General features: G+C 38.9%; 1 protein-coding gene across 3 annotated transcripts in view; it reads right to left on the bottom strand.

The window, feature by feature from the left end:
* Positions 1-5,716, bottom strand: part of LOC139474709 (protein quaking-A-like) — a 37,011-nt gene extending 31,295 nt beyond the window's left edge. For 2 of the 3 annotated variants that reach the window (XM_071257810.1, XM_071257809.1), the window contains exon 1: positions 5,484-5,716. In XM_071257810.1, the coding sequence (XP_071113911.1) occupies positions 5,484-5,640 (157 nt within the window). In that variant the 5' untranslated portion in view covers positions 5,641-5,716. Of the gene's footprint in view, positions 1-1,945; positions 1,979-5,483 lie in introns of all 3 variants that reach the window. The other variant, XM_071257811.1, reaches the window with a different exon arrangement.
* Positions 5,717-22,202: the final 16,486 nt, after the last annotated feature.

Raw genomic sequence — 22,202 nt, 5'->3', positions numbered from 1 at the left:
TGTATGCAAGTCTGAAGTAATTGTTGCTGAAGAAAGTTGAACCATTACATGTTAAAGAATAGACTCAACTTCATATCTACTGATTGAGTTTACCAAGAGATGCCATGTCCCATGATGTCCACATCTTTGTAGATGTTTTATTTTCTATTCCAAAAAAACACAATATTAGAAACTCAACTTTAAACAATTCATACCTTGCACTTTTTTTCATGGAAAATATACTACTCAAAAGAAGTGAAGGACGACCCTTATCTTGTTTTTAAGCCATTGAGTTTTTACTCTCGTGTTTTCAATTACCATGATTACTTAAAATATTTCAGTTTAACTTTTTGTATACAGATTATTTTGATTATCCTGCTGATACGTGATACATGTCAGTGGCCTCCACATACTGCTTCTTTACATTTTCTACCCCCACACATTTCACAAAAATTCCAAATGAAAAATAGTATTTTTTCAAATCCTACTAAACCTATATAGAAAATTTAAAAATCAACATAAGGGTCTAATATATTTGTTTGATCACCAACTATCCCATAACGGGTTTTGTCACTTCTGTGAAAAGAAAAATGAAGACTAAAAACACTAATAAACACAATATTAGAAACTCAACTTTACACAATTCATATCTTGCACTTTTTTTCATGGAAAATATACTACTCAAAAGAAGTGAAGGACGACCCTTATCTTGTTTTTAAGCCATTGAGTTTTTACTCTCGTGTTAACATTCACATTTGGCACGACAGTCCCCCCTCCCTGTAATGAATTTTACTCCCTTGTGTCTAGTTTATCATGTTTATTGGGTACTTTTAACCAATGAGTAGGCATTACCGACATATTTTCATGAAGTTTATGGCATGACCAATTTCTTCACATTTCTTTTTCACGCTCAAAAAGATAATCTTAACGCCCTGAACAGAGTCACATGAGGCTGTTGGATGTCCTGTTTCAGGCTCACCCCTCCAGCTGACTTGGAAAAGAAGCCCAAAATTTACAGAAAATGCTCCATACCACAAGTTCACACGCAAGTTTGGTCCTGGTGAGCTAAAACTTGCAAAAGGCTTAGTTTAATCCATCAAACGTGCTATTGTGTCTTGCACTGCATTGCATCAATGAGAAGTTGTGTTCCTAAAGGAGAGGCCACCCACCCGATTGAAACAATTGTTTTCACAGAATGCATGCTTACTTCAATTTATGAGACCAGTAAGTCAATTCAAGAGAAGTACACAACCTTGTGCCAAAACACTTCAGTCTACTGATCTGAACATGACTCCACGCATAATTTTCAGTATGTTTTCATGTTATTGTGTGGACAATATTAGGTGAGCTTATGATGTCAACCATCGGATTGTCTGGTCCAGACTCGATTATTTAGAGACCGCCATCATATAGCTGGAATATTGCCGAGTGTGGCGTTAAACAAAAAACAATAACACACAGAACAGAATGTTGCTGGAGTCGGTCTTTCGACTAGTAAGACTAATAATGATTGATCAGTGCTACGTTGACAATATGTCAATAGGGAGAGAAATCAGTCTTGAAAATCTATCTTGAATAGCGAACATAAAAAACTTATCTTACCTTGCATTTATATACTTGTTTCTGATTGGTTACAGCATGGGCAATAGTTTCCCATGTAACACACTGGTGGATAAGGTACAAATTTCATATATCCTGCTGGGAATTTCCTGACCACAATACAAATGTGAATACAATGATGTGATTGTATCTGGAAACTTAACACGTATTAAATGCAATTTAGTGAAATTAACCGAGCATATCCTATTGTAATGCAATGGCAATAACCCTGGACATGTTTACCTCGTCTGCTACCTGTCAAGATGTCTGTGAAGTTGATGAAGACATTTTAGAAAAACGGGCAAAATTTATGCCAGTAAGATACATTTGATATCAAACAGTCCCTTGGGAAATATGGTGGATTTACCTGTATGCGAGTCCATATACATGGAGTCGGCAACTAAAATATAACAGTAGACAGAACATATAATTCTATTATTACTCAGAATATAAGCAGATATGCAAACGCTGAGCTTTATTTATCAACATACTGTCAATGAATCAACATTAGCTGCACTCACAGGAATTGACAACTTCTACAAGTGTCTGAGAATCATGGAAATTTGTCCATATCAGCAATCAAACAAAACAATAGTGTTTATATATATATATGTTATACATGTATTCGATTGAGGCAACAACTCCAATGAACTCAATAAGGATATAAATGAGAAATTCACTACTTGTTGTTGCCTTGAATAACATGCATAATGAGTTGTAACATCTAAAAATCATGATATTGTTCCACAAACAAATTATTTTCCTTTTCACAAAACATGCTAATAACATAAATAATGACATAGAACAAGAATATAGATATTGTGTAAACACTTAGTTACAAAAATCATTTTGAATAATATACCTGAAAGAAAAGAAATTCACATGATCAATATGATCAAAGGATGACAATTGCCATGCATACTTCTATCAGTGTTTGGCATTTAAGCATATTGAAGGTAAGCCTGAAAGTCAAGGGGTCCTTGAAACCATGGTAACCCAAATGCTACTTAGTTACAGATTTAGGGTGTCCCCAGATTTAAATACCATAGAAGACCAAGGATGTATGATTAAACTAATGTTTACCTGAATCAGGCAAAGAAAACAGTCAAAATCTACTGATCCTGAGTCTTGGTTACTTGTGCAGCTTCTAATGAATAATATTATTTCCATCTATCATTGTTTTATATTGACCCACAAAAATAGGGATTCAGGGGACTCTTATATTAATTTCAAGGGTCCTTACATGAAGTATAGGTTTGTAAATTTTGATAATTACTTCAAGTACAGAACCTTCACAATTCTTGTCGAGAATTGGGTACAGTAATCATTAGTGTGAATTCCTAGGAATACAATATACATTTTTCTGCATCCATTTTCTACATTTATGTACTCGACACTCATTTTGGATCCGGCAACTGTGTTAAGTGATCATCTTTGAGAAATCAAGGTTTGAAATTCTATTCTCATTACAATCACTTGCCAACATAAACATTTAAAGTATGAATGACATGATTCCTTCGTGTTATTGATCATGTCATAGTCATTTTGAAAACACTGTGTGAGAATGCTGAGATGAACACCTGAATAACTAGTATTAATACACATATAATTTTATTTGCTTCCATGGAACTATTCAAAATGTTACTTCTCCATGGATACAAAGTGACACATATACTTAGCCATCAGGCAGTAGGATGTACTACTGTCAGGTGGGATACTGCCCTGCACTATAGGAACAGGATGGAAAACAGGACATGTCATGCAATAAACCCACCAAATACTTCTCAATAAGTTATATTCTCACATTCCACACTCCAGTTGAGACATCAGCTGATCAATAATTCATCCACATTATCATGATTATTAATCTGAGAGAAACTGAGGTCATGATTTAGTGAAAATCATGTTAATGCCTTGTTTCCCAGAAATTTAAGAATAGAATTCATTGATGCTTTTGAGAGAGAAGTGACTACAACGATGGTGAATGTACCATAACTTGTTTGGCTTGGATAATCCGTAAATTCTTTTCAATATCTTCAGCATGTTCAGCGAGTGTTTATAACCACCAATTTGCTTCCTAACATAATCACCACTGCTCATGCACACACACACACACACAAAAAAAACATCATTCATTTATCCATTGAAAATTATAGTTCAGAAGTAAATGTCTAAAAAAGATAAGATAAAACAACAAACAAGTCAAGAAGCAATCACTAAATAAACAAACAAAAATAGTAATGTTTTCAACATAAAATCTAATAATAGAAATAAGGAAAAAAGCATACCTTCTACCTTTTCGGATACATCAGAAAAGCAATCATAAAAGGTTGACTTGTCCAGAATGTCAGTGGAATAAGGACCACCATTACCACTTTGGAAAGAGAAATTTCTCCAGTATGATTAACAATGATTAAGCTTGCAATAAAGAAAGGGTCAGTTTAAAAATATCCCCCAAAACTAAGTTACGTGACAACTATACTGGTACATGGGGAAAGCAAGATTTTGCTTTGATGGACACGATTAGTCTTGGTAATGGTGTGTTACTGTTATGTATAGATCAATATACAAAAGTATCGGCTGTTGCGACATTTCAGCAAATTAGAAACATATTAAAAATTCAACGTGGTTAAATGTCAAAACCATACCAGGTAGTTTTGAATGGATTAAAAGGAAGCTGAGGTTATCAATAATACTAAATTAGGCATCTCCTATGAGACTGGAAACCTTAAGCTAACCTGGAGATAAGTCAAAATTGGGTAAACAAAACTCAAGAATAATAAACATGCAAGTCAAATGCAGAATCTAAGGTGAAAAGTGTTACACCCACGATCACATATTAGCAAAGCCTTTGAAAGTATAATGAAAATCCATGCCCATTCCCGGAGTAACAATTTTATTAAGTTCTAAGTGACCACAGACATGAAAGGGATCAATATTTGCAGATGTGTTAGCAATTTATTTTCTATACGGCATACACATGACATAGGGGAAATAGTAGTTTCAATGTCACATGCAAACTATTATAATAAGCAAGGATTACAAAATTATTTGGATGTTTGATGTGTAACCATTGCCAGAGCAAACTACAGTAATCCGTGTTGTTTTGAACACAGCCTATTGAAACAACAGACAAAACATAACTTTGAATAACATGTAGCGGTACCTATGATAACAATTGTCTCATCATCTAAGTTAAAATGTATATTAAATGAGTACATTATTGTCAGCTATGTCCGCGGGGAAGAAATGCTCTAAAAATATAATTTTGACAGCCAGCGCTGAATCTTTCCAGCGGTGTCTTACCCAAGTTCTTATCTAGGTTTGAAGATAAGCACTCGGTAACGACCCAACTGAGCCACAAGCAATCAGCATCTTTCACTGACACACGTCTGCAGACAAGCTCAGAAGCCTGGAAGAGTCAAAAGCAGCCCAAAATGTTTTGAATAACCAAATTACGTGTCTTAGACCAGGAGCCTTCACCGACAGAGGGTGTAGGCTTTCAATATGGCCGCTCAGTCAGCTCTCCCAGCTTATAGACTACAGGCGTAACGGAATGCACAAAGTTTTGTGCACTTGAATAAATTCTAGATTTGTGCTTCAGATAGCAGTTATACACGCATCTGATAATCATATGAAAATCAAAACGATGTTTGAATAAAAAAAACAGTCTGGAATATCTATAGCAGTGTAGGCCTAACCCTATGATAAGTTTTACAGAAAGTTTGTTACGGGCCGACTGGCCCCGTTTCTTTGTTTTGCTTATCATAACTTTCCGTTCCGGCAACACCGGGCGAACAAAAGTGAAAGTCGGTACAAAATGACAATTAAATTGGATCATCAAAACAAAAACTTTCCCTAGTAATCGTAATCTAACAAATCAATACAAACGATAAACAACTTACCTTCATCTAATAGCTTTTCCGCATGTACGAAAACGTTCGGAAGAGCTTGTATTTGTTTCTTATCTTTTAGTAACTGTGCTAAATACTCTGGCGTGTTACGCTCATCTTTGTTAGTTTCAGTCCCCATGTTATAACAAGCTTTTGAGCTCTGTAGCATCTACCTGAGTTAAGAAGTGTTAGATTCCAAACTACAAACCACGACTCGTATTAGCGATTCCTCTTTCCATCAAAATTTGTTTATGAACACGTGGGGTGTACTGCGCATGCGTCAGTCAAGGCTTGTACATTCCTCCACAGAGAAGGGGTGTTAGGTTAGTCTTGACATCCACAATGATTTTCACATGTTTTTAAATACAGGTTCATATCACAATACAGGTCACTAACACACGTGCACATATGTATTAAATGTACTTGTATTGTTATTAGTGGTCAAACAATACATTGCAACTACACATTCCAACTGTCAAAAGAAGGCTGTACCCCTATGCATCGACCTAATTCATTGTGAGAGGTAAGTCTCGATGACAGTGCTCAACAAGTTTGACAAATGGGTAAGAGATGCGCTCTTAATGGACGCACAAGACATAGAAGCATCATGTTTCAGTCGAGGTCGACGTTTTTCGCTCTGATTGGAGGAGCTATGTTCAGTTATGTACAGCACAGGAGGTGAAAACTGCAACAGTATCTTTCAAGTGAGAAGAACGTTAAGGGTTTATTTCTTCTGTCTGTCTAAAAATACACACAAAATATCGATTTTGTTAAAACATTTTCTTAACAGTGTTAAGCAGTCTATCACCAATCCCAAGAACATTTTGGTGGAGAAATTTCTAATTCAGAAAATGTCAGAAGTGGCAGGTTCTATGTTAACCCTGTTCAGAACAAGTGTACGAACAATCCGCGGCAGACGGGAAAATCAATTCTACTACTGAAGTGAGTAGTACCCTTCGACGCCGTATGGATTCCTGGATTTTCATTTTCGTTCTATGATCAATTTCAGACAGCTTACTTTCATAGCTTTTTTGAGTGACCTATTTGTCAAAAAGGAATGAGGAATGTGCGTTCACTTGATTAAATGTAGGATTAGTTGGCTTCATAAACTCAATTAAATATTACTTTCCCTTTAGGCAGCCCCGGGCCATGTTGGAAGTAAAGTCAAGAAATTCTTTCGGAGACATACGAAAATAAGAGTGACTACTAGGTTGCTGGGCCTGTGAATATACCAGATCCACGACACTGTAGAAGACAACCGAACCTGAAGCAGAGATATCACAATAAAAAAGTAATTTGCTAGCTTATGAATTAGAACTACTGATGGCAGATGTAGTTCCCATCGCTAAAACTGATTTCTATGCATTACCCGTGCTATATAATGAGGTCACCCACTATATTACATGATATATATGAAACAGCTCAACATGCATTTATGCATGCATACATGTATTAAATATATATATATATACACACACACACTCACACACACACATATATATATATATATATATATATATATATATGTATGCTCATCTTTATACAGCTCTCTCGCTCTCTCTGCCCCTCTCTCTCTCTCATACATGTATTTGATTATGTATATTAGTATATATCATAAATAATATATAGTACATCATAAATAAGCTCACAATAAATTACTTTTCTCCATAAGGTGGAATTTAACCCTTTGAAGGATATACAAGTTTTTTCGTTTACCTACACAGAACATATATAAAATATGTTTTTAAGATAAATGATGTAAAGATGAATATTTGAGCGGATAAAATAGTTAAACAATGAAGGAACCCGATTAATAAAGAAATAACACTTATTAACGTGACTTTTCACAAAGTGTGCAAGAGTGTGATACCCGATATGTATGCTTGCAACCTTGTCATCTGTGCAAATGTATACATAATTGCATGTATATTTTGAATAGTTAAATATGTAAATCTGCATGCACCGCCCGTGAATGATTTAATTTACATCAGTTGATCAGGTTGGGAACAAATATGTTTTCTTTTGTGCAAATTCGACCTCTATATATATAAATTGCATGACATCCAATATCAAACAATATGTATCTATATACATGTCCTGTCTGACGTCAAGAGGCAAGCAAACTCGGTTTTCTTTAAAATTGAGATATCCGAAATGTTCTACACACCAGTATATTCAAAGTATACCTTGTTCATACGAAATTCTCTTACAGTGCACTCTCGGATAGCATCTGCTATTTAATGATATATTCCTCCGAACTCTTTGTTATTGTTTCATCCAAATTATTTTATGTTTCAAAGAAACATACCAAGGATGACGATACAGGAACACCGGAAGCATGATGTGTGTGTGTGTGTGTGGTGTGTGTGTGTGTGTGTGTGTGTGTGTGTGTGTGTGTGTGTGTGCATCACCGACATCATTGTGATCTCATTCCATGCATGTTGAAGGAGAGCTTTTAGATTTACACATTTATACATATCATACTAATTCATAGCAAACCTGCTTTAACACAAATAAATATAATAATAAATAAAAAAAAGATAAAGTGTACGGTATGAGATGGTATACAATCATTTTGATGTAGATATATTTGGGATTGTGTACAAATCAAACCGTGCATGACGGATACCTGCATTTGGTTAAGGGTTTGCGTGTGTTGTGCTCGCGGAGTAGGAACTGGTGTTGGCCCACGTCACAGCCTGGTGAACTTGGATTTCGCCCTACCCGTGTTACCAGCCCCTCACAGTACACACACTTTATGAGGCGTGAAGACCTCTAAGCCTGTTGCTAAGAAACCGGCTTGACGATGCAGGGTAAAGGGGTCAACATCGTCGATTTAGGAAGAAAACATAGAGAGCGGAATCTACATTTGTATTTGAAAAACAGACGGATTTGATTCGCCCAATATCAAATGTAATACACATACTAATCGTCACATTCCGCACATGCATTTGTATTCTTTTTCTCAGTGAGTGAGTGCATGACCGTTTAGCCCCAACTTCCGGACGGCGCTAACGGGAAAGAAGATTCCCGTTCTTCTGTTACTGCACGATACTATCATTGATGGATAAAGTGAGTGAGTTGGGTTTGACGCCGTTTTTAACAGTATCTCAGTGTTGTCACAACATTATTTATGTAGAGAAAGTTTATGAATACTAGTATGTACGGCGCATATAATGACAAATTTGGAAAAATAACTACCTCAAAGAACTAAAAGAACTCCAACCATTCATCTTCTTTTTATCATTAATAAATAAAAACCCAATAAAGGATAACAGATATTCTTCTCTCATATATAAATAACTGATCCTTAGTGCTTAAATGAAAACAACACGAGTAATACTCCCGCCCCCCACAGTATGATATTATAGCGCTTCTCCAAAAAAAAGATGAAGCCCAGATATTTCTTTACCAAGTTCAAATAGGCAGACAGTATAAAAAATTCAAATAATGAATTTAGCATATAACGAACTGATTTGTTTTGAACGTTCTACAAAGTTAGTTGTGAACCCTCGTGGCACAAGGATTTTGTGAGATGCTTGAGTTATATGCAACCATCGTTGTCTCCCTCAGATACAGTGAGTTATATACGTGCTATTCTGCAACCATCGTTGTCTCCCTCAGATACAGTGACTTATATACGTATTACAATACTACTATTCAGCAAACATCGTTGTCTTCCTCAGATACAGTGAGTTATATACGTACTATAATACAACTATTCAGCAAACATCGTTGTCGCCCGCAGATACAGTGAGTTATATACATGCCATACTGCAACCGCCGTTGTCGCCCTGCATGAGATACAGTGAGTTATATACGTGGTAATCTGAAACCATCGTTGTCACCCTCAGATACAGTGAGTTATATACGTGCTATTCTGCAAACATCGTTTTCACTCTCAGATACAGTGAGTTATATACGTGCTATTCTGCAACCATCGTTGTCACCCTCAGATACAGTGAGTTATATACGTGCCATTCTGCAACCATCGTTTTCACTCTCAGATACAGTGAGTTATATACCTGCTATTCTGCAACCATCGTTTTCACCCTCAGATACAGTGAGTTATATACGTGCTATTCTGCAACAATAGTTTTCACTCTCAGATACAGTGAGTTATATACGTGCTATTCTACAACCATCGTTTTCACTCTCAGATACAGTGAGTTATATACGTGCTTTTCTGCAACCATCGTTGTCACCCTCAGATACAGTGAGTTATATACATGCTATTCTGCAACAATCGTTTTCACTCTCAGATACAGTGAGTTATATTCATGTCATTCTGCAACCATCGTTTTCACTCTCAGATACAGTGAGTTATATACGTGCTATTCTGCAAACATCGTTTTCACTCTCAGATACAGTGAGTTATATACGTGCTTTTCTGCAAACATCGTTTTCACTCTCAGATACAGTGAGTTATATACGTGCTATTCTACAACCATCGTTTTCACTCTCAGATACAGTGAGTTATATACGTGCTTTTCTGCAACCATCGTTGTCACCCTCAGATACAGTGAGTTATATACGTGCTATTCTGCAAACATCGTTTTCACTCTCAGATACAGTGAGTTATATACGTGCTATTTTGCAACCATCTTTGTGGCCCTGAGAAACTGTGAGTTAAATACATTCTATAGAGCTTATAAACACCAACAACAGTACAAAATGAGGTATATATACACCAACAGCAGTACAATATGGAGCTTATAGAAACCATCAATAGTTCAAGATGGAGCTTAACAGATAATAACTACAATATGATACAAAGTATCTATAACGTAATGGTCGCGAAACAATTATCACGTTAGCTTATTGGTCTCAACATAGGTATAATTGGAGCTTGTTGGTCAACGTAGGTATAAATAACTGGAGCTTGTTGGCCAACGTAGGTATAACTGGAGCTTGTTGGTCAACGTAGGTATAACTGGAGCTTGTTGGTCTCAACGTAGGTATAACTGGAGCTTGTTGGTCAACGTAAATATAACTGGAGTTTGTTGGTCTGAACATAGGTATAACTGGAGCTTGTTGGTCAACGTAGGTATAACTGGAGCTTGTTGGTCTCAACATAGGTATAACTGGAGCTTGTTGGTCAACGTAGGTATAACTGGAGGTTGTTGGCCAACGTAGGTATAACTGGAGCTTGTTGGTTTCAACATGGGTATAACTGGAGCTTGTTGGTCAACGTAGGTATAACTGGAGCTTGTTGGTCTCAACATAGGTATAACTGGAGCTTGTTGGTCAACGTAGGTATAACTGGAGCTTGTTGGTCAACGTAGGTATAACTGGAGCTTGTTGGTCAACGTAGGTATAACTGGAGCTTGTTGGTCTCAACGTAGGTATAACTGGAGCTTGTTGGTCAACGTAAATATAACTGGAGTTTGTTGGTCTGAACATAGGTATAACTGGAGCTTGTTGGTCAACGTAGGTATAACTGGAGCTTGCTGGTCTCAACATAGGTATAACTGGAGCTTGTTGGTCAACGTAGGTATAACTGGAGCTTGTTGGCCAACGTAGGTATAACTGGAGCTTGTTGGTCTCAACATAGGTATAACTGGAGCTTGTTGGTCTCAACGTAGGTATAACTGGAGCTTGTTGGTCTAAACATAGGTATAACTGAAGCTTGTTGGTCTCAACGTAGGTATAACTGGAGCTTGTTGGTCTAAACATAGGTATAACTGAAGCTTGTTGGTCTCAACGTAGGTATAACTGGAGGTTGTTGGCCAACGTAGGTATAACTGGAGCTTGTTGGTTTCAACATAGGTATAACTGGAGCTTGTTGGTCAACGTAGGTATAACTGGAAGTTGTTGGCCAATGTAGGTATAACTGGAGCTTGTTTGTTTCAACATAGGTATAACTGGAGCTTGTTGGTCTCAACGTAGGTATAACTGGAGCTTGTTGGTCTAAACATAGGTATAACTGAAGCTTGTTGGTTTCAACATAGGTATAACTGGAGCTTGTTGGTCTCAACGTAGGTATAACTGGAGCTTGTTGGTCTAAACATAGGTATAACTGAAGCTTGTTGGTCTCAACGTAGGTATAACTGGAGGTTGTTGGCCAACGTAGGTATAACTGGAGCTTGTTTATTTCAACATTGGTATAACTGGAGCTTGTTGGTCTCAACATTGGTATAACTGAAGCTTGTTGGTCAACGTAGGTATAACTGGAGCTTGTTGGCCAACATAGGTATAACTGGAGCTTGCTGGTCAACGCAAGTATAACTGGAGTTCATGTGTTTTGCCGAATGTGTAACTAGTGTCTATGTGTTTAGATTCAAATGTAACTAGTTTTATGTGTTTCGACACAAGGGTAACTTGTGTTTATGTGTTTCGACTCAAGTGTAACTAGTGTTTATGTGTTTCGACACAAGTGTAGTGTATATGTACTTATACTCAAGTGTAACTAGTGTTTATGTGTTTTGAAACAAGTGTAGTGCTCATGTGTTTCGACTCAAGTGTAACTAGAGTAAATGTGTTTCGACTCAATTGTAACTAGTGTCTGTGTGATTCGATACAAGTGTAGTGTTTATGTGTTTCGACTCAAGTGTAACTAGTGCTTATGTGTTTTGACTCAAGTGTAACTAGTGTTTATGTGTTTCGTCTCAAGCGTAACTAGTGATTATGTGTTTAGACACAAGTGTAGTGTTTATGTGCTTATACTCAAGTGTAACTAGTGTTTATGTGTTTCAAAACAAGTGTATTGCTCATGTGTTTCGACTCAAGTGTAACTAGTGCTTATGTGTTTTGACTCAAGTGTAACTAGTGTTTATGTGTTTCGTCTCAAGCGTAACTAGTGATTATGTGTTTCGACACAAATGTAGTGTATATGTGCTTATACTCAAGTGTGACTAGTGTTTATGTGTTTCAAAACAAGTGTATTGCTCATGTGTTTCGACTCAAGTGTAACTAGTGTTTATGTGTTTCGACTCAAGTGTAACTAGTGTTTATGTGTTTTGACTCAAGTGTAACTAGTGTTTATGTGTTTCGACTCTAGTGTAACTAGTGTTTATGTGTTTAGACACAAGTGTAGTGTTTATGTGCTTATACTCAAGTGTGACTAGTGTTTATGTGTTTCAAAACAAGTGTATTGCTCATGTGTTTCGACTCAAGTGTAACTAGTGTTTATGTGTTTCGACTCAAGTGTAACTAGTGTTTATGTGTTTCGACTCAAGTGTAACTAGTGTTTATGTGTTTCGACTCAAGTGTAACTAGTTTTTGTGTGAGTCAACACAAGTGTAGTGTTTATGTGTTTCGACCTAAGAGTAACTAGTGTTTATGTGATTCAACACAAGTGTAGTGTTTATGTGTTTCGACATAAGAGTAACTAGTGTTTATGTGATTCGACACAAGTGTAACTAGTGTTTATATGTTTCGACTCAAGTGTAACTAGTGCATTTGTGTTTCGACTCAAGCATAACCAGTGTTTATGCGTTTCGACTCAAGTGTAACTGGCGTTTATGTGATTCAACACAAGTGTAGTGTTTATGTGTTTCGACATAAGAGTAACTAGTGTATATGTGATTCGACACAAGTGTAACTAGTGTTTTTTGTGTTTTGACACAAATGTAATTTGACGCAAGTGTAACCACCATACTCGTATGAAGAAGTGATGTCTAGTTTCTTAAACATATGTGTAACGACATTGTTTCTTTTCCATAACTATTTTTGGTTGCTGCAGTTACAGAGCGTGACGAATGTAGCTGCGAGGAGCCCTGCAAACAAAGTAGATTGTACAATGTGTCTAGTAGCACGCGACAATCAGAGCGTTTCCATGCGGTATTCTCCCTGCTGAGCGTGTAGACAATATCAGGTTACCCCAGCTACCCGTACAACTAGTTTTGCTCAAAACGTCTCAATTACATACCTTTCCTGGCAATCACTGACAATTGCTGACAATCACAAGTGCTGTATCACCATGACACACACGCCATCATTCCTTTTTTTATTACAGTTAAATTGCCCTTTTGAGAAATGTTCCAAGTACACGTCTATCACGTAGGTGCCCGTTACAGTACCAATACTGTCAATTTACTGCTGATACAACCTATTGCTTCTATATTGCCACCTAACAGTCACTATACTGCTACTATGCTGCCATGTTACTCCCACCTTACTGCTACTATACTGCCACCTTACTGCTACTATACTGCCACCTTACTGCTACTATACTGCCACCTTACTGCTACTATACTGCCACCTTACTGCTACTACACTGCCACCTTACAGCTACTATACTGCCGTCTTACTGCTACTAAACTGCCACCTTACTGCTACTATACTGCCAACTTACTGCTACTATACTGCCACCTTACTGCTACTATACTGCCACCTTACTGCTACAATACTGACACCTTACTGCTACTAAACTTCCACCTTACTGCCATTAAACTGACACCTTACTGTTACTATCCTGCTAGCTACTATACTGACACCTTACTGCTACTATACTGACACCTTACTGCTACTATATTGACACATTACTGCTACTATACTGCCACCTTACTGCCACTATACTGAACTGCAAAAGAAACGTCACCGTGGATAGATATATGAGAAACCTTATTTGTCCAAACACTGTAAACATTACTTTGAGACATACTGAAAAGATGAAACTTGGCAAAACTGATCATCAAGGTTGAAATTAAAGTGTCAAATGTTCTCAAAGTGAAACACAACACTAGTCTCTGAGAAAATGGCATCACAAGTCAGTATCTCGTGTGACTGCCGTGGAACGTCGATACATGGAATGGATGAGGTGGTTGATGAAGGCCATAGGCACTTCAGTTCAGCCGCAGTTGTCGGCCTTGGTCGGACGTCATTCAGCCGTCTTTGAATCTCGTCCCACAGGTGCTCAATAGGATATAAATCGGGACTGAGGGCAGGCCACTGCATGGTTCTGATGCCATTCTGCTGGAGGAAGTCTCTTGTTGCTCTCGCAGTGTGGTTGCGGCGACGTGCCAAATGAGGTATGGCGTGTGGTCTCAAAACTTGATCAATGTACCGAGCTGCTGTGACACCATTGCCTCTCTCTGGACCGATGTTCTGGAAGACCACAGGGCCGACCCTCTGTGCAAGACCAGTTCCGCCCCACACCATGATGCTCGGACCACCTCACGTCTCTCTCTCAACAACACAAGCATCTGAATAACGTTCCCCTTGGCGTCGCCAGACTCTCTCCCTACCATCTGCTGTTTAGATAAAGTAACGGTTCTCGTCTGAGAAGAGGACTCTTATCCACTGCTGGTGCTGTGTTGCCCACTGAAGACGGTCCCGGCGATGACGTGGTGTCAGAATGGGTCCTCGGTGTGGCCTGTGACAGTGGAGGTGTCTGCTCGTCAATCGTAGCAGTAAGGTGGCAGTATAGTAGAAGTAAGGTGGCAGTAACATGGTAGTATAGTCGCTGTAAGGTGGCAGTAACATGGCAGTATAGCCGCAGTAAGGTGGCAGTATAGCCGCAGTAAGGTAGCAGTAACATGGCAGTATAGCCGCAGTAAGGTGGCAGTAACATGGCAGTATAGTAGCAGTAAGGTGGCAGTAACATGGCAGTATAGCCGCAGTAAGGTGGCAGTAACAAGGCAGTATAGTCACAGTAAGGTGGCAGTAACATGGCAGTATAGTAGCAGTAAGGTGGCAGTAACATGGCAGTATAGCCGCAGTAAGGTGGCAGTAACAAGGCAGTATAGTCACAGTAAGGTGGCAGTAACATGGCAGTTTAGCCGCAGTAAGGTGGCAGTAAGGTGGCAGTATAGTCACAGTAAGGTGGCAGTAATATGGCAGCATAGTAGAAGTAAGGCAGCAGTAACATGGCAGCATAGCCGCAGTAAGGTGGCAGTAACATGGCAGTATAGTCGCAGTAAGGTGGCAGTAACATGGCAGTATAGTAGCATTAAGGTGGCAGTAAGGTGGCAGTATACTCGCAGTAAGGTGGCAGTAACATGGCAGTATAGTAGCATTAAGGTGACAGTAACATGGCAGTATAGCAGCATTTAGGTGGCAGTTACATGGCAGCATAGTAGCAGTATAGTAGCATTAAGGTGGCAGTAACATGGCAGCATAGTAGCAGTATAGTAGCATTAAGGTGGCAGTAACATGGCAGCATAGTAGCAGTATAGTAGCATTAAGGTGGCAGTAACATGGCAGCATAGTAGCAGTATAGTAGCATTAAGGTGACAGTAACATGGCAGCATAGTAGCAGTATAGTAGCATTAAGGTGGCAGTAACATGGCAGAATAGTAGCAGTATAGTATTGTCGAGTATATCTATCTGGAAGTGCGCGTGATAACACTCTTTCATATATACCAGCTTCAGCCAGTATAGATACTAACATTAGCCAGAATTTTTACCAACTTTAGCCAGCACATATACCAACTTTAGCTAGCGTGTAAAACGACTTTACACAGAATATATAACAACTTTAGACAGGTAATATTTCAAGTTTGGCCAATATTGATGACAACTTTTAACAGAATAGATAACAACTTTAACCAGCATATGTAACAACCTGAACATGCATATACAACATGTTACACGAGCATATAGAACCGCGTTAAAATTGATTCCCCTAGGATAACAACATTGACATGGATTTACTACGATTTAACGTAGGGCCAGTGAGAAAGTTATAACAGAAACATATACATTAGCACGCTGATTTAGAGTATAGAGAATCTAGTACGTTGTGGTGACAACAAGTAGGATCTAAAACGGCAGTTGAGATTGAACCGTCGTCCTCCCAAGTGTGCGACTGACAGTGATGCCGTCAATAGAGGCGCTCATACATCATTTACAACATGAAGATATTTCACGAATGCATGACTTTGAATGAAGCGATTACAGACTTACGTAATCAAATGATCGACTGCGACTCTTGCCTGGAATCTCATGCATGTTGATGAGGATTGATCCATGCACCGGCCCCCCACCAACCCCCTAGGGCCCTTGTCTATATAGTACAACCGAGTAGGCCCTTGTCTATATAGTACAACCGAGTAGGCCCTTGTCTATATAGTACAACCGAGTAGGCCCTTGTCTATATAGTACAACCGAGTAGGCCCTTGTCTATATAGTACAACCGAGTAGGCCCTTGTCTATTTAGTACAACCGAGTAGGCCCTTGTCTATATAGTACATCCGAGTAGGCCCTTGTTTATATAGTACCACCGAGTAGACCTTTGTCTATACATGTATACTACAACCGAGTAGGCCCTTGTCTATATAGTACAACCGAGTTGACCCTTGTTTATATAATATAACCGAGTAGGCCCTTGTCTGTATAGTATAACCGAGTAAGCCCTTGTCTACACAGTATAACCGAGTAGGCCCTTGTCTATATAGCACAACCGAATAGGCCCTTGTCTATATAGTACAACCGAGTAGGCTCTTGTCTGTATAGTATAACCGTGTAGGCCCTTGTCTGTATAGTATAACCGAGTAAGCCCTTGTCTACACAGTATAACCGAGTAGGCCCTTGTCTATATAGCACAACCGAGTTGACCCTTGTTTATATTGTACAACCGAGTAAGTCTTTTTCTATACAGTATAACCGAGTAGGCCCTTGTCTGTAGAGTATAACCGAGTAGGCCCTTTTCTATATAGTACAACCGAGTTGACCCTTGTTTATATTGTACAACCGAGTAAGTCTTTTTCTATACAGTATAACCGAGTAGGCCCTTGTCTGTATAGTATAACCGAGTAGGCCCTTGTCTGTATAGAACACCCGAGTAGACCCTTGTCTATATAGTACAACCGAGTAGGCCTTTGTCTATATAGTATAAGCGAGTAGGCCCTTATCTATATAGTATAGCCGTGTAGGCTTTTGTTTATATAGTATATCCGAGTTGTCCCTCGTCTATACAGTATAACCGAGTAGGCCCTTGTCTGTTAAGTATAGCCGAGTAGGCCCTTGTCTATATAGTACCACCGAGTAGGCCCTTGTCTATATAGTACAACCGAGTAAGCCCTTGTTTATATAGTACAACCGAGTAGGCCCTTTGTCTATATAGTACAACCGAGTAGGCCCTTGTCTAAATAGTACGACCAGTAGGGCCCTTGTTTATATAGTACAACCGAGTAGGCCCTTGTCTATATAATACAACCGAGTAGGCCCTTGTCTATATAACGATTTGACTGCATATTGTTTCTGTGCACCGCCAATTCCAAGAGTGAATTAATCATAACTGTAGAAAATCTATAGAGCGTTAAATTTGACTTGTCCAATAGTTGTGACTATTGATTCCTCCTGTCTCCCTCCACGCAGAGCCAGGTCTGAACGTGGGCAGGGCAATGCCACCCAGGAGAATCGCCGGACTCACCAGTGACGTCACCACAGAAACCAACGTCCTATCACAGACTTAATGTTTTAACAAGAAATCAGATGGAGAAATCGACAAATGCCTTCGTCAAAAATGCATGTCCAAGCAAACTCAAATATTGATGGAAGACATTATAGTTTCCGATAACGTCGCAGTGACACCATGATGCAACTCGTGGTAAAACTACCTAATAATATCTAAGACGTGAATTCAGTGTGTTGTTTTCATAAGAATCATTTCTACAGAAAAGAGCGAACGCATGGTTTCTGTTGTTGCTGTGGTCGAGAATGGCATAGTTTCGAAATCGTTTGAAAGATCTAAATCTGTGACCTTGTCTCGTTACGAAACTATATACCATGCCGAAGGGCACTCAGTTATGGTACTCGCCTTGTGTAAAACTGCAGATATCAGTGCATTATCAACTGTCAACTTTCCATTTTGCTACTGCATTCAAACTATAATATGGTACTGATGGGGTTTGTCGTATAAGGGGGACATAATTTGGCAGAATGTGTGCATGCACGTGTTCCACTGCAGCAATAGCCAACTATATACAAGCAGCCTCACGACGGGTTGGGTGGAATCAAGTGGTATATTTTACACATTTCCTACAAAGTATGGAAACACTGTGCAGACTTTTGGAACGGCGGTCTCATGTCAGTTTCCATGGCCACTGTAAAAAGATTAATTTCTAAGGCCAAGTTTGCTGTGGTGCAGATGAAAGTGCCGTTTAGGAGTCTGTACATTGACAGCTTAAAATAAAACACAGCCTGCATTGCCCACCTACAAGACAGGACACACTGCCCATCTACAAGACAGGATACACCGACCATTTACAAGACAGGATACACTGACCACCCTCAAGACAGCAGGATACACTGTCCACCTACAAGACAGAATACACTGACCACCTTCAAGCCTGCACTGAACACATACAAGCCTACGGTGACCACCTACAAGCCTTCACTGGCCACCAAGAAGCCACCTTAACTGTTTGTCTGAACAGTATCCCTGCTTCGCTCCCCCACTTAGCGTCAACGTTCGCGTAAATCACAATCAAATACTTTCTCCAGTCAAACCAATTGTGTAGTGATGAAAAATTTATAGAAGTTCTCGTTTTTTAGCTCGGGCGAAAGAAGCAGGAAAAATGTAGAAAGACAAATACACGTGATTGTACGTGATTGCTGTCCCAGACACGCACGTCTACAGTTCAGCAGATCATCAGCTGAATTCCACATCAGTAACAAAAGATTTGGTCAGGTATTGTTGTGTATAAGGTCTAAGACGTTTGGCCTAAGGGCTATCTATGGGGGTTATTCAGTGAGTGCATTGCTGACAACTGTTGAAACGCATAGAGGTAAATCGTTATTAATTCCTAGGGCTGACTTAATCCACCGACTAAACTGAAAGGCTATAGAGAACCCGGGGTATTTACCAAGTCAAGTGTTGCGGCAAAACAGACGCATTGTCCCGCTTGCCTCGTCAGCTGAACTTTGCTTATGTGGCCTTCCAAAAGGCTACATACAGGGTGGTTGTTGGTCAGGTCGGGGTGCCTGGAGGACAATCACACAACCATATTCAACACACACTAAATCGCGTTCACCCAGGTCGGTCTATTCTCTGAACATGTATAGGTTTCTCAAGCTTTTCAAGTACACAATGCAGATTTGTGAAGTATACGGAGAGAGGGTCGCCACACCTGGTGAGATCGCCTTCGCGGATATGCAGCGGAGTTTCCAGACGGAGAGTTGGACATATTATTGAAATAATCAGTGATTAATTAGTTTAAATATACTTTAAAATTCTCATTCTTGTCACTGTAGATTTCTGGAAGACTTACCACACATACTATCGATTACAGTTAAGCAGTGTCATAAAGTGAGAGGTATATTAGAGACGAATATTAGTAGACGAAATTAAATGTGTACGTTACATGTTGAAAGATCCCTAAATACAACATATGTAATTTACTGTGTATGGTAATGTATCTATGTGTCAGAAAGTATGTTGTGTGTTATATATGATTGTAGCAGACATAGTGTGCTGTATATGAAGTGTGAGGCAGTGTGTATTAAGTATGGACTGTCAGACAGTATGTTCTGCATATGAACTGTCAGACAGTGTGTGCTATATAAAGCGGGGCGGTTAAATTAAGGCTATGTTTTGACGAAATTGCGCACTTTGGGTTAAAAGCATCAAACTTGGTACAATTATACATTGAACCATTCCAAACATTTCTACAGCAACCCCCTGGTGATAGAAAATCCAAGATGGCCGCCAATGTGGCTGAGATTTCTAATGATATCAGTCTATACTCAATATACCATAAGTATCTGATCAATTTATACAGATATCCATTGTAATGTATTCAGAATTAATTGCAACAATGCTGTATATAATTCAAGTATATTTTGCAGCGCCCCATAAAAGAAAAAATTCCGAGATGGCCGCCAACATGGTTGGAATCTCTTATGCTGCCAATCTTTACTCAATATGTCATAATTATCTGGTCAATCTGAGTAACTTATTTTTGATAAATTACAACAATGCTATATGTTATTCAAATGTAGTATCTAGTATACTCTGGTGGTGACGAAAATCCAAGATGTCCGCCAAAATGTCTTAATAAAATGTCAGAAATTATGAAATTATTCCGCAAGGCACATCTGGGAAATGTATTATACTGCATAAACTTGGATTAATTCTGTAACTGTACAGATAACAAGACTCAAATGGAATCTTCAGTAATTCCACATATGAGAGCTCGCCATCAAATCAAAAAGGTAAAAAAATTGATAAATATATTGGACCAGCATGGGAACATGCCTGCAGTCCAAGTTTGATTCTGAGTCATTAATGCTAGCTAGAGCAGCAACAGTTATCTGCAGAAATGTCTTCTGACAGACATGAACAGTCTTTACCTGCCTCTTTCAAAGCTCATGTCAGTATGATATTGGACGGACCAGGTATAAAACACAATCCTCAAGAAGAGATGCAGTGTCGAGTGCCCAAACTATCTCAGAACTTCTTCAAAGCGTGAACTCTAGGGTACCAGTTCACAAAGACACCACAGAGACCGAAAAACACCAGTCCCAGTTTACTTGGTATTCAACAAGAAAACGTCATCTTGTTGACACATTTCATACTACTTGTGCATTTCGTATGACTGTGTCTGGTGTATTTCAACAGATGCAGATAGCTAACACAGTTTGTGATGTTTATGAAGACGAAGGTATGACCACCAAAACTCTCAAGAGATAAGATCTATCATTATCCCTGCTGTACAACAGCAACATATCCACTTCATGGTATCAGCAGTTCACTATTGCAGCATCCAACGGTTGAAAAGGAGGGGACGTCATATGTTGTTCTTTTGAGTGAAGAAAGCACACAAACAAGCCAAACCATTTCCAAACAGCCCACAGTATAAACTAATGTACCCCCATCCTGCCCTAGCAAGATGAGTAATGATGTGCCTCATTTAAAAGGACCTTTTACCAAAGATGTGATTGAGTGAGTGTGAGTGAGTTAATATTTAACGTCACATCGACAAAATAATGCCATATTGTGACCCCAAGATGAAGATATTGGTTAACACAATACTTGATCATGAGTAAAAGTGGTCTTAACACATGAAAGACGTACTGGACGTATCTCATGAGCAGAATTCAATGAGTTGTTAGACTCCGAACAAACATATCCTCCAACAAAAATTGCCCATATGCTAATGTTCTAGAATGCAACGAGACAGTATGCAATTAATGTGGTTAAAAAGACTATTGAGCACTGGAATCCATGTCAGATACTTATGCTTTCCATGGATAAATCACTGTATGCAATTGCTAAAACAATCCAATAAAATAGTCCTGAATTACATGCGGAAGACAAGTTCCTTATTATGTTTGGTAGATTGCATTTTGAAAGCGTTGCTTTTAGGATCCTGTCTGGAAATCTGTCCCGAAGGAAGTGGATGGACAACTGCAATCTGTACTGCTGGAATTGTCTCAAGCCAAGTTGATGGTTACTTCATCACGTGTACCCAACAGGCATATGTTTAATATAAGGAAATAGAAGCGAGCAAACAAGACCCTTTCTGAAGCTGCTGTGCACCGAAGTCAGCTGCTCAACCCTTGTTTCACTACTGGTCCCTTTTTCTTGAACAAGAATATTGCATATTGTGTCCAGTGGGTGCATTTCAAAAAGCAGATTTCCCAAACCATTCAGCATCATTTGTCAGGTTAATGGCTTGCAGCTGACAGAATGATATGCCTTCCTTGTCAGTAGAACAACCACCGTAAACGAAACACACATTCTCTCTTGTGACACAAGATCGGACTTATGAACATGTCAATGACCTGGCGGTAAAAAGAGATGAAGGGGCAGTTGGATTGACTGAACTAGCCGAGAGAGGACTT

This window comes from Haliotis cracherodii, unplaced genomic scaffold (genome assembly GCF_022045235.1).
Source record: "Haliotis cracherodii isolate W230 unplaced genomic scaffold, xgHalCrac1.p SCAF_3, whole genome shotgun sequence".
Classification (NCBI taxonomy): domain Eukaryota; kingdom Metazoa; phylum Mollusca; class Gastropoda; order Lepetellida; family Haliotidae; genus Haliotis; species Haliotis cracherodii.
This window is presented reverse-complemented; position numbering and strand designations above follow the sequence as displayed.